The following is a 17,711-nucleotide window of genomic DNA, read 5'->3' on the forward strand; positions in this document are numbered from 1 at the left end:
TGCCAAGCAACTGAAAGTTCAGAGTTATTCTCATGCTGTATTCTGCAGAGTGGTCGCCCTGTTTAATTTTGGTGTTGCAACTGGCGTCTCCGCCCTTCCAGTTGCTTGCCATTCTGGTACACAGGCTGCTGTCATGCTATTATTTTTTCTTTGGCCTACTACAGTGCTTTCGTGAAGCCCCATGCAAGCTGATGAGCACCACCTCATTTTCCACTTCGATACTTTACAGCCTTGAGGAATTGACATTGAGCTCAACAGCTTGGGAGCATTAACACTGACCTTGATGTCGATTATGCCCTCTCCACACTACCCCCTCTCGGATCTTGTTTTAATGTGTTTACTCATAGTAAAGCCAACCCTTTTTATACAATTAGAACATAGCATAGTACGGGCCCTTTGGCCCAACATGTTGTGCCGAAATTTTACCCTAAACCTAAGGTCTATCTAACCTCAGTGATAATGAGAACTGCAGATGCTGGAGAATCCAAGATAATAAAATGTGAGGCTGGATGAACACAGCACGCCCAGCAGCATCTCGGGAGCACAAATCTCTGATGAAGGGTCTAGGCCCGAAACGTCAGCTTTTGTGCTCCTGAGATGCTACTGGGCCTGCTGTGTTCATCCAGCCTCACATTTTATCGTCTATCTAACTTCCATTGCTACCTTATACTATCATTCGTATGCCTGTCTGATAGCCACTTAAATGCCCCTAATGAGGCCAACTCCACTACGTTCTCCGGCAATGCATTCCATGCCCCTACCATTGTCTGAAGAAAGAACCTGCATCTGACGTCTCCCCAATTTCTACCTCCTTTCACTTTAAAATTATGTCCCCTCGTAAAAGATACCTCCACTCTAGGAAAAAGTCTCTGGCTGTCTACTGTATCTGTATCTCTGATCATTTTGTACACCTCTATCAAGTCACCTCTCATCCTTCGTTCTCAACAGAAAAGCCCTAGCCCCCTCAACCTTTCCTTATAAGACCTTACCTCCATTCAGGCAACATCCTGGTATATCTCCTCTACACCTTTTCTAACACTTCCACATCTTTCCTGTAATAAGGTGACCAGAACGGGACACAATACTCCAGATGTGGCCGAACCAGGCTTTTTTGTATAGCTGGAGTATAACTCAGTCCCTGTATTAATGAAAGCTAACATACCATATATCTTCTTAACAACTCTCTCCACCTGGGTGGCAGCTCTCAGGGAACTGCGAACATGAACCCCGAGACCCCTCTGCTCCTCCACACTGCCAAGAATCTTTCTGTTAACCCTGTATTCTGCTTTCAAGTTTGTCCTTCCAAAATGAATCACCTCACACTTTTCAGGGTTAAACTCCATCTGCCACTTCTCAGCCCAGCTCTGCATTCTATCAATGTCCCTTTGTAACCTAGAACAGCCCTCCGCACTGTCCAAAACGTGACCCACCTTCGTATCGTCCACTGACTTGCTCATCCACCCTTCCACTGCTACATCCAAATCATTTACAAAAATTACAAATAGAAGAGGACCCAGAACAGATCCTTGTGGTACACCACTCGTAACTGAGCACCATGTTGAATATTTTCCATCCACTACCACCCTTTGTCTTCTAAGGGCCAACCACTTCTGAATCAAATCTGCCACATTACATCCTCTCCCATGCCTTCTGCATAAGCCTACCATAGGGAACCTTATCAAATGCCTTACTTAAATCTCTGTATACCACATCCCTCACTGCTCCACCTTCATCCATTTGTTTGGTCATTGACATCAACCATTTGCACATGTTTTACATAAAACTCCTCTTTGATCATCAGTCGATTTGACTTGTTTCTCTGAGCATCTGACAATCTGTTAAATCTTCATTTTCTAGCCTCTTTCAGTTCCAAAGAAGTCATTGTGACTTGAAATGTTAACTTTGCATCTCTCTTGATTGTCAGACTTGTAAAGTTTGTTTTTAGACTTAATCCCACTCCTTAAGAAAGGAAGCGAGAAAATGGCAATCAATAATTCATTTAACATCAGTAGGAGGTAAAATGCTAGAATGTGTTATTAACTACATGGTAGCAGGATATTTAGAAAATCTTTAGATGATTAAATAAAGTTAACTAAGAGAGAATAGGTAAGCAAAATAACAGGATACCAAGGGATTTAATTAACTTAGATTTTCAGTAAATATTAGATAAGGAGCCACTTGAGAGGCTCCTGACTAAAATTATATCTAATACCATGAATCCTAATGTATTAATGTTGACTGAAGATTGATCTTTTCAGAAAATGAGAAATTTTTGGGTTGGCAAGCTATAACTTGTAGGATGTCATAAGGATCAATTGGAGAGAAGTTGCTGGGACACAGTTTCCACTAATGGAGCACAGGGCTGTAGGGTCTCGCATTTAAGGTGATGACAAATTATTTCTTTAGAAGGCCATTGATCTTTAGGATTCCCAACCCTCATCGACTAATTGCGCATCTCTGAGATGGTTTGGTAGTTTGTGTTTGCTGGAGAATTCCAGGATATGGGGAAAGTGCAGCAATGTAGTGTTGAGATAAAATGGGTGACTGGCTCAAAAATATAATTGACTGACTTCATGTTCTTCTATTAAAATGGTGAAACTAAGATTTTCCCCAGAACTAGAGATAACAACGTGTAGAGTTGGATGAACACAGCAAGCCAAGCAGCATCATAGGAGCAGAAAGACTGACGTTTCGGGCCTAGACCCTTCATCACAAATGCGGGAGGGGAAAGGGGTTCTGAAATAAATAGGGAGGGGGGGAGGCGAATAGAAGATGGATAGAGGAGAAGATAGGTGGAGAGGAGACAGACAAGTCAAAGAGGTGGGGATGGAGCCAATGAAGCTTAGTGTAGGTGGGGATGTAAGGAGGAGATAGGTCAGTCCAGAGAGGACAGACAGGTCAAGGGGACGGATGAGGTCAGTAAGTAGGAAATGGGGGTGTGGCTTGAGGTGGGTGGAGGGGATCGGTGGGAGGAAGAACAGGTTAGGGAGGCGGGTATGAGCTGGCCTGGTTTTGGGATGTGGTAGGGGGAGGGGAGATATTGAAGCTTGTGAAATCCACATTGATACCATTGGGCTGCAGGTTTCCCAAGCGGAATATGAGTTGCTGTTCCTGCAACCTTCAGGTGGCATCATTTTGGACTCGTCCTCACCCTCGACAACTTCTCTTTCAATTCCCCCCACTTCCTACAGACAACGGGAGTGGCCATGGGTACCTTGCATGGGCCCAAGCTATGCCTGCCTCTTTGTAGGTTACGTGGAACAATCCCTCTTCCGGACCTACACTGGCCCTAAACCCCGCCTCTTCCTCCATTACATTTCCCTCTTTTCACCAGAACTTATGGCAGGAAGTAAAATTTGCGTATGCAACATATACAAGGTTTTTTGTGAGTGGATACAAGGAGTGGATATTTGTACTAACCATTACAGGAAAGATTGGTAATCTGTGCTGTTGGTGTTTAGTGATATATGTATCTCTTATGTATTTCTATTGGTATATTTATTCTTTCAAGACTTTACAATCATGATTTTCATCAAAATATTCTACTTAGTCAAGACCCATATTAGAAAGAACGAAAACAAAAGTTGCACTGCTGTGTGTTCTAATATTAGAATAACGGTGTGAAAATATTGCTAAGCTGAATATGCTATTGAAATCCTACCTAGGGTATTGCATAATGATGGTATTGCCTTTTCTTGTCTCTGTGTGTGTGTGTGGGTGGCGGGGAGCGAGGGGGGAGTGGTGGTGGAGGTGGTTACTGATTGATTGTGCTTTTCTTCAACCACTATAACCCATTACACTCTAAAACCTGCAAGTTTCCATACTGATTCCATTTCAGAACTGATATTCCTTTTAGACGAGCCAACATTTCCCTGGGGAAAGTTGATGATCCTGCAGCTGCATTGCAGCAATGATTTATGTAGTTGTATTTGTGAGGTGTTAGGGCAAAAGACCTCATTGACTGACACTTAAGAATCAGAAGCACATGAATATTAGTGGAGCAGCGTAACTTTGCTGAAATTTTGATTATTTCCCCTTTTTAAAAAAAATGGTGCTGTGCAGAACCTATGCTAGCCCTGGGAAGTATATAATTTATTATCTTTGTAAATTCCATAATTTTGTGTAAATCACAGTGTTTAGAATGTTGTAACCAATAGTCACTCTAAGCTGTACGGTGCTCAGCCGTTGCGAAGATTTACTCACAGCAATGGGCATGCCAACATCACAAAGTCAGAAGTCACACAACACACCAAGTTATAATCCAACAGGTTTATTTGAAATCACAAGCTTTTGAAGTGCTGCCCCTTCATTAGATAAAGTGGAGGGAAGGGCACAGGCACAGAATATATAGACAAGAGATAATGGCAAAATCATTCCAGATAATTAAAGTGTCAATAAATAAATACAAATAGTGTGAATGGAGTGTTGATGGGCTGAATAACAAGTCTTTGCAGGTGGTGAAAAGTGTCAAACGGTGCGAATAAAATGTCAGTAGCTGAATAACCAGGATGTTGCCTGGTCTGGTGCGAAGGCCTTATGAAGAAAAGCTGAGGGACTTAGGTCTTATATCATTGGAGAGAAGAAGGCTAAAAGGGGATTTAATAGAGACAGATGATCAGAGGATTAGATCGGGTGAAAGTGAGAGTCTTTTCCCGAGGATGATGACATCAGCTTGTATGAGGGGGCATACAAATTGAGGGGTGACGGATATAAGACAGATGTCAGAGGCAGGTTCTTTACTCAGAGAGTGGTAAGGGCATGCCCTGCCTGCCATTGTAGTTAACTCAGCCACATCAGGGGCATTTAAACAGTCCTTGGATAAGCATATAGATGATGATGGGGTAGTGTAGGGGGAGGGACTTAGATTAGTTCACAGGTCGGTGCAACATCGAGGGCCGAAGGGCCTGTTCTGTACTGTATTGTTCTACGTTCTATAACAAGTGAAGGGATGGCCTGTGAACCGATTAATTAAGGCAGAGATATAATTACAAGAAATCAGAAATAAGAGACAAACCAAATGGCTAGAATAACATGATAGGTATCAGAGTCGCATGATGAGGGTCTAACAAAAGTAACAAGTAATCAAAAACTGTACAAACTAATTAAGGTGGAGGGATAATAAAAGTAATCAAGGTAATAATGTCAAAAAAAACAGTAAGAAATATTTTACAAACGCAGAACAGTTTGGTAGGGTTACATGTAGCATGACATTAACTCATGATCATGGTCGAGTGTAAACTTGGCTATCAATTTTTACTCAGTGATTCTGCTCGGGTAAGCAGCCTCCAAGACGACCTTCAAGGTACACAACAACACAATTGCCGAGCAGAAACTGACAGCCGAGTTTTGTACTCACGGAACGGCCTCAACCGTGATTTTGGGTTTATGTCATGCTACATGTAACCCTGTTAATTTTAATACTGTTCTATGTTTGTAAAATCTTCCTTACAGTTCTCTTTGACACCATTACTTTGATTACTTGTTATTATCTCTCTACCTTTATTAGTTTGTACATTTTTTCATTACTTGTTACTTTGGTTAGACCCGTGTCACGCAATTCTACCTACTCGTTATTCTAGCCATTTGCTTTGTCTCTCGCACCACCTTATTTTTGATTATTTGGTAATTATCTCTCTGCCTTAATTAATCAGTTCATAAGTCCCTTCACTTATTATTCAGCTGTTGACAGTTTACTCACACTGTTTGACACTTTTGACCATCTTAAGTAACTGGAAATAGCTTCCCATCATCTCTTTGCCTATAAATTCTGTGCCTATGTTCTTCCCTCTATTTCACCTGATTATTGAGCAGTGCTTCGAAAGTTTGTGATTTCAAATAGACCTGTTGGACTATAATCTGGTGTTTTGTGACTTCTGACTTTGTCCACCCAAGTTCACACCGGCATCTCCACATCATGAACACTGTTCACAACATCGACTTCCACTTATTGAAGTCACTGCCAGACCTTGCAGCTTGTAACCTTCATTGATTTTATACCCTTAAAAGATTGGATAAGTAGAACTAAAACTAACCCATGAGATAGATCAGCCTCAGTCCATTTAGTCTGATACTTGTTTCCTGCTCTGAGCCCTGTAGTATTGCTTTCTATATGCTTGTTTATTGAATTAGGTATATTCCATTTTTTGCATTTTAATGCCTTCTGCTAACTAGCTCAATTTAGTTTACAATTCACTTTGCTGAACTCATTATTTTTAAACACAGTTAGTGTTCCCTACTTCCAAAATTTCCCTTTATAACATTGATTTGCTTATTCATACTTGCTTTCCAATTTCAAGCAATTATTTTTCTTGATTTGTTTTTAATTGAACTGCAAATTAGACTTGAAACACAATCAGCAGTGATACTACTGAACAGCAGAGCAGCCTTGGATAGCTGTACGGTTGTCTCTTGTTCGTGCCACTTGGGTCAAGCTCAGTTGGAATTGTGCTCCTTGTACCGGGCTGATCTGTAAACTGGAACAAATTTAATTCTGGAGAATATAATGAATGATGGCCCATTGTTGCATTATAATTTTGGTTAATTATGTTTGGATTTCTTTATATTTTGGGCATTTTGCCTTGAGTGATGCCCTGACCAGAGTGATGTGCCCAAAATCAAGAACTTTTTTGTTTACTTTGTGAAGTGTTGTACAACACCACCAATGGGTGGTGGGGGTGTAGGAAATCTTAGAAGTGTTGTCAGTTTCTTAGTTGCAGATACTATCCTCAAAATTGAGCACAATAATTTAATCTGAGGTTTTCAGACTGAGAAGCACAACAGCATCAATGCAGGCCCTCCAAGTTATTAAAACTAAACTCTGCAATGTCTTTTGTCTTAATCCTGCAGCTCTAGGAGCATTCATTCATTTATTTTTCCCTATTGGGATCCTTGTGATATTTAAACGGAACAAGTCAATGGCCTTCCCTTTTAAAAACTTGTCCTAACCTGAAAAAAAAACTTTAAGAAGCTAAAACACACTGAGCAGTCAAATTAATTTTGTCTGCTTGTACTGAACATTGTGGCTTCAACTGAACCATCAACCCAATGACAGCATCCATGCTGAAGAGTCCTTGAAATTTGCAGGGTAAAACAACAGCTTATATTTTTCTCTGTCAAAGCAACCTACAGTCATTGTGCCCTCTTCAGGGACAAAAGTAACATAACAACTATAGATTCGGTCACGACCTTTTGCAGAGATTTATTCTTCTGCATCTAACTCAAGAAACAGAAAAAAAACCAAACGAATTGCGGATGCTGGAAATTGGAAATAAAAACAGAAAATGTTTGAAAAACACAGCAGCTTGAGCACTATCTTTGTAAAAAAAAGCAGGGTGCAGTGTCTTTGGAGCAGCAAGAAACAGCAGTCTTCCCGTTAGCGGAATTGCGTCTGGTGTGACTGGGAATATTCTGCAAACTGCATCTGTTTCTCTGGTATTACTTTATAATAAGTCCAGTGGAAATGATATTTAAAATATAGAAGGGGATAGAGAGAAGTAGTGTGCATGGGGCATGTTTCCCAAGCATGGCTCAGCATTAAAAAAACTCTCCTCCAAGTCACATCAGACTATAGCAATTGATGTACTGCTTCTTTATTTCAATATTCTACGTGACTTGGGAGAGAGCCCCCATTGCTATGCATTTTACTAGCGAGGGACTTTTTTCCCCATTTATTCCCCATTACTAATTGCTTTTGATGGGATGGTGGTGTATGTACGCCATCAGTATGTACAACCAACAGTATTGTTGCAAAGACGTTTAGAATGGGTCGTGACTTAGAGGAGAGCTGAATGTGGTGATGGTCCCATGCATCTGCTGCCCTAGCCCGTTTAGGTCAGGCTGAGCCGACCAGTGTTCATGTGGCCAATGGAAAGAGTAACATGGAAAGGTCAGTTGATGTTGGCTTGATGCTACAGAGCTGCTTGGCTAGAGCCAGTTGTTTCCCTGTGTTCACTAAACAAGTGAGCCTATCAAAAGCAAAGCACGGGGGTACTCTGAATAGGAAGCAGTGAAAGGCTGTGTTGCAATGAGGATTTTGAAGTTTCAGTACACTGGGGCTTTGAGATGAAGGGTAAAGTTCTGGGGTGAAGAGGTAATGGTGATGGAGTGGGGGTTGGGGAATCTAAGTTGAACAAAGGTGTAGGCCTGACAGACCACTGCAGATAAGTTGGTGCAAGGTGCACAGTGTTTGCTGCATGTGTGTGGACACCCCAGAGAGAGGAGCAAGCCAGTTCGTATTTGAGAATAGGAACATGCTCTGGGAAAAGGAGACTTCTTGAACAGTTCAGACACCTTTATAGGACTGTATTCAAAATATTGGAATGAGTCACCCAAGCATGTGTTTGTCTGTGTGAAGAAGACACAGACAGTCTGAAAGGAGGTGTGAGAGTGAGTGGGTTTGTGGGTGGCACTGGGAGACGGAGTAAGTTGGTGAGAGGCAGTGAGGAAGTGTGTTTGGGCTTGTAGGAAGTGGTGTGGAAGAAGAGAATGTGAGTTTGTAAGAAACAGAGAGGGAGACTGTGAGTTTGTGGGAGATGGTGGGGAAGAGACTGGTTTTGTGGAAGAGGGGAAAAAAGGTTTGTAGCAGGAAGTGGCAAAGCAAGAGAATGAGAGTATGTGGAGAGAAAATAAGAAAGAATGGGAGGCATTGGGGAACAAGGGAATGGGAAGAAGGGATCCCCAAACACCCTCCTACACCTCTTCCTCTACAAAAACTTGCCCAAAAACAGGATGGGTGAGGAGGAAAACTTGGTTTGAAACACAACCAGCTTCTGACCCTGCTTTTGTGTGGATTAGAGCGTGGGCAGCTGAGTGTGCAACACCAGAGAGAACACACTATCATTGATAGTTAAGCTCAATAACCAGCACTGCATCACACTCCCATATGCTAAATTAGTCATCAAGACTAGGAGTCTACAATGACTGTGTCACTTGCTCTGCTTCTTAATCAAGATGACAAAAAAATCATTTCATTAGTCAGATCTGCAGCTCAGCCTGTTTTTGGAGACCCTTTTTATACATTACTCATTTAATTTAACTGATCAATATGCTGCTTTGGAATTTTCCATTTTAAATTAATTTTTACAATGCTGTGCCAGATCTGCTGTTGACATTCCCGCAGTCGTGGAGTCAAACAGCATTGAATCAGACCCTCAGTCTAACTTGTCATGACAACCAAGTTTCCCAAACAAAACTAATCCCACTTGCCCACATTTGGCCTGTATTCCTGTAAACTCTTCCTATTCAAGTACCTGTCCACAGGTCTTTTAAATGTTGTAACTGTACCTTCATCTGCCAATTCCTCTAGCAGTAAATCTGCTCGAGTTACCCTAAGTGTGGAAAAAGTTGCCGCTTAAGTCCCTTTTAAGTCACCTTAAAAGTCTGCCCTCTAATTTTAGACTCCCCCACCATAGGAAAAAGACCTTTACAATCCACCTTATCTATGCCCCTCGTGATTTAGTGATCCCCATATGGAAAGGTTGGTCTAGCCTTGGTGGTAGAGGTCTTCAGTTTGGAATGTGACTTCAAAGGAACCTGAGGAGTTGCAGTGCTTCTAATAAGTTGTACAAACTGCCACTTCAATATAGATGGTGAAGGGAGTGAATGTTGAAGCTGGTATGCTGCCAGTCCAGCACGTTGTCTCGGATGGTGTTGAACTTGACTGTTGTAGCTGCATTCATTAAGGCAAGCAAAGAGTATTCTCGGATTCCTGACTTGCACATGGTGGACAGGTATTGGGAATATAGAAGTGTGTTACTCACCATGGAATTCCTAGTTTCTGACTTGCTCTTGTAGCTACCATATTTATTGAGTACTGTGTATTGATAAATAATTCTTGTTTCATATCAACATTTTAATTGCCTGAGGACATCAGAGAAGAATGTTCTACAGTGTTTATTTTCTTGTTGGTCTTTTTCTTCTGATCATAGATTGTATGTGCAAGTGGGATAATGTGAAGTCAGATCTGCCAGCTGCTTGAATTTGGAGAAGATTCACAGGACTGGCCGGTGTTTTTTTTTATTAGCAATCTTGCTTTTAAGTCATTGAAAATAAGAACCAATAGATTTATGATGGGTGACCCACTGATATAGCCTGGTTTGCACCATAATAAGGTCACATTAATCACCAATCATCCCACCACAACCTTGCTGCACAGCCTGGGTTTACAGAGGTCAGCTGTAGTATATGTATCACTGTTCCAGCTGAGGTAAAATGACTCATCACAGATCAGGAAATGAGCTTTCTTTCTTAGACTGGCTCAGTACCTCAGTGAATTTTCTCTGAGCCATTTATTGAGCCTTGATGTCTGTATATTGTATTGGCCAACAAAGGTTAGGTCCACGTTGATTCTGATCTGTCTACCAGTGGCCTGGTTAATGTACTTGGTACTGATATTATATTGCGTCTCCTTTTAAAGGCAAACGGATACAAGTTGAACTCTCCAAGAGTCGGCTGCGGATGCAACCCGGGATGGGCGATAAAAACGGCTGTTTCCGCTGCGGGAAAGAAGGCCACTGGTCTAAAGAGTGCCCCAAAGATCGCGTTGGTCTCGATGGCAGTTTTGATGGCGGCTATTCACGCGATTACATAGATCCGTATTCGATGACCGCGCGGCCTATAACTGCGTACGGAGAGCGCCCACTTTACGATGAGCGATACGGGGTCGTCGATTACTACGAGAAATATCGGGCAGGAGCGTATGGAGCAGTGGGAGATCCATACGGTCGGGCAGCTCCATTTTCGCCTCTCGGCACTTCCCTGCGAGATCGTATCCCTGCTGCAGTAAACCCCTACGAGCGGCGGCCACTGGCAACTCCCACTACTTATTATGGTCGTGACAGGAGCCCTTTACGTCGTCCACCACCCATGCCTGCCTTGAGCACTGGATATGGGTTTGAGCGCACAGCAGTTTCTACAACTATGTATGACCCTACAAATTCTGCAGCAAGAGATTCGTACGCGACAGCCCAGTACTCTGCCGCGCAGTACTCTGCCGCCCAGTACTCTGCCGCCCAGTACTCTGCAGCACAGTATTCTGCCGCGCAGTATTCTGCCGCGCAGTACTCTGCAGCGCAGTATTCTGCCAGCCAGTACTCCGCTGCTCAGTACACTGCTGCTCAGTACTCTGTTGCTGCTGCAGCCGCCGCCCAGTACCCTGCCGCCCAGTACCCTGCCACCCAGTACCCTGCATACTAACTGAAAGGTGAGGATAATTTATCTTTAATAAGGCGGTCAGTGTTCTAATTAGCTGTAGAAGCATCTACCTCATTCAAGGACCCCTTGAGCATGAGTTGTGATCTGTCAAACGCTTTGTGCATATTGTCTATCCAGCTCTCCGCCACGCTATTTTTTGAATTTTGACTGTTGTGATCCATTCAAAATAAAAGCCATAAAAGGTAGTAGTCTTTAAAAAGCATTGAAACTAAGTACTGTTTGTACTTGCCTGGTGTGGCGAGCCCAGTCTTGTAAGCAGTGAGGACTAATGTTATTTTGCAAACAAATTCAATTGTGAAGGCCCCTAAAGTCTTTGGAACAAGTGCTGCACTTCGATTAAGTAAAATTGCATTTTGCAGCGTGGCACAACAGAGCACTAGTACATCTGTTTCTTCCAACTGTGGCCAAAACTATTCACCACCACATAGGCACAAAGTTATATGTAGTGTCTATGTGTGAGGGATGTTCGGGACTGATGACAGTTCTATTAGGGGGCCATACTGGCCTGCCAAAGATTAGCTGTGCCTTGGGGTTCTATGGACCTGTTCGTCCAAGTCACAATTGCTGGGCAGATTTTGGAAGAAACAGGCTTGCATGGAGACAGTTTCTTTTCCATTGTTCAGCCCTGAATCCAGACAATATGATCCCTTTTGTTTTCTCAAGTTGAGAAAATGCCATGTAAATATTAATGACCTGTTGTGCAGGTCGAGTCAGCCTAAAGCTAGGAATAATTGGAGCAAAGGTGAGGACAGTTCGGAAATAGTGGACAGGTAACACTAACCTATACTTCAAAAACCTTTCAAGAAAGTTTGCAATTTTTGGGATTAGACAAAAGGATTGAGGTTGAAAGAGGAATTAGGAAATTCCTCTTTATAGATGTTTTATTCTTTGGAAAAACTCAGTGATTCTCCATAGTTGAACAATGAGTTGTTTAGCAACACTATTTAGTACAGTTTAATTTGACGCTACTCTGTCTCGGTACAAAGGTAGCTAAGACAAGGAGCCATTTAGCAATCTAAGCAAGTTATGACAGTCAGACCAAATCAGGCTGTCACTTGCATTCCAACAGTTACTGAATTGCAATCAGGTATAAGATCCCTGACGTATAATTTTAAAATTTCGTTTCCATCCTGGTAGATGGATTTTAAGATCAGCTGTAGTGCTCTTACCTCTTCCAGTTGGGTGAGGTAATTAACTTGTCATAAAACTGTAATAAACTTGGAACTTTCTTTATCTGTATGGCATGGTAAATGACCTAATTAGCCACTAAATGGATAATTTTCGTATGGCCATTTTAATGATAAAGAGAACAAGTCATAAGTAAAACTGAGGAACCGATTGGAGGGTGAAAATGTTAATTTTCCCCAATTTGCTTCACAATGAGTGCATGGCAGGGGGAAGACCTAGCTTGATTATTATATTCCAAGCAAATGAACCAAAATTTAGTTCTGACTAATTGGGCTATCATCAGGAGTAAAGCAATACTAAAATAGGTCAAACCACCAAAGTGCCTGTGTGAGAAACCTGAAATGAACCTTTCCAGACAACACACAGGGTGGAAGCAAAAATTTAGTTAACATCTCAAAGATGACAGCTTTAAGCCAGTAGACTTCTAGTCGATATGGGTACAGCTATTTGGTTTTGTGTGAAGTTTAAGGCACTTCCAAAGAAACTTCGTTTTATCTTTTATTGTCATCTGCCCGAACAATAATGGACTTGGGCTTTCCATCTACTCTTGATGTTAATCTAGTGAATCCAGCTTAGAAGTGTTGCATGAAAGACTAATTACATTTGTTTTTTGGTTTTGCTGTAGTTGAATTCAGAGAGGCATTTGCAGTTTAGATTTGCACTTATAAAGATCAGTGAATGGATAGTATTCATTTTAGTGTGTACATAGAGTCTGAGCCAGCTGTAGCCTTAGATGAAGTTCTTAAAGCCAGTATGAATAATGACTAAAGTAGGGCTCACACCATAAGCAATTGAAGATGATACTAATTTTATATATCTCAAATGTAATTGATGCCTGGTGGTTCTGATCTAGATGCTGTTGATTGAGTGGTTTGAGAATATAGAACAGTACAGCACACGACAGGCCCTTCAGCCCACGATGTTGAGCCGACCATTGATCCTCATGTATGCACCCTCAAATTTTTGTGACCATATGCATGTCCAGCAGTCTCTAAAATGTCCCCAATGACCTTGCTTCCACAACTGCTGCTGGCAACGCATTCCATGCTCTCACAACTCTCTGTGTAAAGAACCCGCCTCTGACATCCCCTCTACACTTTCCTCCAACCAGCTTAAAACTATGACCCCTCGTGTTAGCCATTTCTGCCCTGGGAAATAGTCTCTGGCTATCAACTCTATCTATGCCTCTCATTATCTTGTATACCTCAATTAGGTCCCCTCTCCTCCTCCTTTTCTCCAATGAAAAAAGTCCAAGCTCAGTCAACCTCTCTTCATAAGATAAGCCCTCCAGTCCAGGCAGCATCCTGGTAAACCTCCTCTGAACCCTCTCCAAAGCATCCACATCGTTCCTATAATAGGGTGACCAGAACTGGTCGCAGTATTCCAAGTGCGGTCTAACCAAAGTTTTATAGAGCTGCAACAAGATCTCACGACTCTTAAACTCAATCCCCCTGTTAATGAAAGCCAAAACACCATATGCTTTCTTAACAACCCTGTCCACTTGGGTGGCCATTTTAAGGGATCTATGTATCTGCACACCAAGATCCCTCTGTTCCTCCACACTGCCAAGAATCCTATCCTTAATCCTGTACTCAGCTTTCAAATTCGACCTTCCAAAATGCATCACCTCGCATTTATCCAGGTTGAACTCCACCTGCCACCTCTCAGCCCATCTCTGCATCCTGTCAATGTCCTGCTGCAGCCTACAACAGCCCTCTATACTGTCAACGACACCTCCAACCTTCGTGTCGTCTGCAAACTTGCTGACCCATCCTTCGATCCCCTCATCCAAGTCATTAATAAAAATTACAAATAGTAGAGGCCCAAGGACAGAGCCCTGTGGAACACCACTCACCACTGACCTCCAGGCAGAATATTTTCCTTCTACTACCACTCGCTGTCTTCTGTTGGCCAGCCAATTCTGTATCCAGACAGCTAAGTTCCCCTGTATCCCATTCCTCCTGACCTTCTGAATGAGCCTACCATGGGGAACCTTATCAAATGCCTTGCTGAAGTCCATATACACCACATCCACTCGACCCTCATCAACTTTTCTAGTCACATCCTCAAAGAACTCGATAAGGTTTGTGAGGCATGACCTGCCCCTCACAAAGCCGTGTTGACTGTATTTGATCAAGCCATGCTCTTCCAGATGGTCATAAATCCTATCCCTCAGAATCCTTTCTAACAACTTGCAGACGACAGACGTGAGACTTACTGGTCTGTAATTGCCAGGGATTTCCCTATTTCCTTTCTTGAAGAGAAGAATTACATTTGCCTCTCTCCAGTCCTCAGGTACAACTCCAGTGGAGAGCGAGGATGCAAAGATCTTTGCAAGTGGCGAAGCAATTGCATTTCTCGCTTCCCAAAGCAGCCGAGGACAAATCTGGTCCGGGCCTGGCGACTTGTCAATCTTAATGTTTGACAAAATTTTCAGCACATCAGCTTCCTCTATCTCTATCCATTCCAGCATGCACACCTGCTCTTCAAAGGTTTCATTCACTACAAAGTTCGTTTCTTTCGTAAAAACAAAAGCAAAAAACTCATTTAGGGCTTCCCCTACCTCCTCAGACTCCACACACAAGTTCCCTATGCTATCCCTGATCGGCCCTACTCTTTCTTTGACCATTCTCTTATTCCTCACATAAGTGTAAAATGCCTTTGTGTTCTCCCTAATCCGTTCTGCCAAGCCTTTCTCGTGCCCCCTCCTGGCTCGCCTCAGACCATTTTTGAGCTCCTTCCTCGCCTGCCTGTAATCCTCTAGAGCTGAGCTTGACCCTAGCTTCCTCCACCTTATGTAAGCTACCTTCTTCCTTTTCACAAGAAGCTCCACTGCTCTTGTCATCCAAGGTTCCTTTATCTTACCCCTTCTTGCCTGTCTCAGAGGGACATATTTATTCATCACTCGCAACAACTGTTCCTTAAACAGTCTCCACATGTCTGTAGTGCCTTTACCATGGAACAACTGCTCCCAGTCCATGTTTCCTAACTCATGTCTAATCGCATCATAGTTTCCTCTTCCCCAATTAAATATCCTCCCATTTTTCCTAATCCTCTCCTTCTCCATAGCTATATAGAATGTGAGGCAGTTATGGTCACTATCACCAAAATGCTCTCCCACCACAAGATCTGATACCTGCCCCGGCTCGTTTCCGACCACCAAGTCCAGAATGGCCTCTCCCCTCATCGGCCTGTCAACGTACTGCGTTAGGAAACCCTCCTGAACACACCTTACAAAAACAGCTCCATTCAAATCTTCTGCTCGAAGGAGGTTCCAATCAATATTAGGAAAGTTAAAGTCACCCATTACAACAACCCCACTACGTCCACACTTTTCCAAAATCTGTCGACCTATGCTTTCTTCAATCTCACTGCTGCTACTGGGGGACCTGTAGTAAACCCATAACGAGGTGACTACTCCCTTGCTGTTCCTGATTTCCACCCATACTGACTCGGTAGGCAGATCTTCCTCGACAATGGAAGCTTCTGTAGCTGTGATACCCTCTCTGATTAGTAGTGCTACACCCCCTCCTCTTTCCCCCCCTCCCTATTCTTTTTAAATGCTCTAAACGCTGGAACATCCAGCAACCATTCCTGCCCCTGAGAAACCCATGTCTCTGTTATGGCCACAACATCATAGCACCAGGTACTGATCCATGCTCTTAGTTCATCACTTTTATTCCTGATGCTCTTTGCGTTAAAGCAAACACACTTTAACTGATCCCTTGGTTCCTTCCCAGGAAAACCCTTCCCACTAGCTGGTCTACCTCTTGCTATTGCCTTACCCGCATCAACTCTCACCTCCGGTATACAGCTCAGGTTCCCACCCCCCTGCCATACTAGTTTAAACCCTCTCGAACTACTCGAGCAAACGTTCCACCCAGGACATTGGTCCCCTTCCAGTTCAGATGCAACCCGTCCTTCTTGTACAGGTCCCACCTTCCCCAGAAGGCATCCCAATTATCTACATACCTGAAGCCCTCCCTCCTACACCAGCTGCGCAGCCACGTGTTAAGCTGTGCCCGCTCCCTGTCCCTCGCCTCGCTATCTTGTGGCACCAGTAGTAAACCAGAGAACACTACTCTGTTCGTCCTGCTTTGCAGCTTCCATCCTAACTCCCTAAAATCACTTTTTATATCCTCAATCCTTTTTCTGGCTATATCATTAGTGCCAATACGTAACACGATTTCTGGCTGTTCGCCCTCCCCTTTTAGAACCTTATACACCCAATTGGAGATGTACCTTCCGGGAATCCCGATCCTGACCACAAAATCTCCTGTCGATTCCCCTAACTACCGAGTCCCCTACCACGAGTACTTTTCTATTCTGCCCCCTTCCCTTCTTTGCCACAGTGTCAGGGTCAGTGCCAGAGAACTGACTACTATGGCTTTCCTCTGGTAGGTCATCCCCCCCAGCAGTATCCACAACGGTATACTTATTGCTGAGGGGAATGCCCACAGGGGATCTCTGCACTGTCTGTCTGTCCGTCCTCTTTCCTCCCCCTAACTGTAACCCATCTATCCTTGTCCTGAGCCTTAGGAGTGACCAACTCCCGGTAACTCCTCTCAATTACCCCCTCTGCCTCCCGAATGATCCGTAGTTCATCCAGCTCCAGCTCCATTTCCCTAACACGGTTTTCAAGGAGCTGTAGTTGGCTGCACTTCCCGCAGATGTAGCCAGTGGAGACGTGTGCCATGTCTCCCACCTGCCACATTCTGCAGGAGGAGCAAGCAACTGCCCTGGCATCCATACCCCACTTATCTGAACACCCACTCAGTACTAAAGTAGAAAGCTTAGTTCAAGTTGCTATAAAATTAATAACAAACTTATATTCAATAGAGAAAGTTTAGAATGAACCTTACCTTATTAACTAGGTTAGAGGAGGAGGGTGGGTGGGAGACACTACAGTTGTAGAGTCTCGGGTTTAGCCGCCTTGTTGACATATATGGTCACTGCTTTCCTTCCCGGCTGCCCCTCTGTTCCTCGTCACTTCCTCCGCTGCTCCCGCTCCTTCTGTGAAAGAGAAAATCACCACTGCCCGCTACCGGTAAGTAATTTTTAAAAACTGCCTTACCTTAGCTGCAGTCTTCTGGGTTCGTCTTACCTCCGCTGTTGCCCTGACCCTTTCCTTTTGCACCTGTCACTGTTGGTATATGCTTTCTATGGGTTAGATCCTAGTGTCAGTAATCTGAATCAATATGTTGTTAATATGCCCCTGTATCTCTGACAGTTGGGAATTATGTTTGAGCCCAGAAAGTAAATGATTACCAGTGTGCTTTCTTTCATACTGTAAATCATTTGATTAGGAAACA

At 43.2% G+C, this 17,711-nt stretch overlaps 1 protein-coding gene across 18 annotated transcripts in view; it reads left to right on the plus strand.

The window, feature by feature from the left end:
* LOC125446630 (RNA-binding protein 4B-like) overlaps positions 1-17,711 on the plus strand; it is a 135,948-nt gene that overhangs the window by 11,854 nt on the left and 106,383 nt on the right. For 2 of the 18 annotated variants that reach the window (XM_048520340.2, XM_059639572.1), the window contains one exon: positions 10,415-11,200. The exons of 15 other annotated variants lie outside the window; for them this stretch is intronic. In XM_048520340.2, coding sequence (XP_048376297.1) covers positions 10,415-11,193 — 779 coding nt within the window. In that variant the 3' untranslated portion in view covers positions 11,194-11,200. Of the gene's footprint in view, positions 1-10,414; positions 11,201-17,711 lie in introns of those variants that run through there. One more of the 18 variants, XR_009442920.1, reaches the window with a different exon arrangement.

The sequence above is a fragment of the Stegostoma tigrinum genome, chromosome 34 (assembly GCF_030684315.1).
Source record: "Stegostoma tigrinum isolate sSteTig4 chromosome 34, sSteTig4.hap1, whole genome shotgun sequence".
Lineage (NCBI taxonomy): Eukaryota > Metazoa > Chordata > Chondrichthyes > Orectolobiformes > Stegostomatidae > Stegostoma > Stegostoma tigrinum.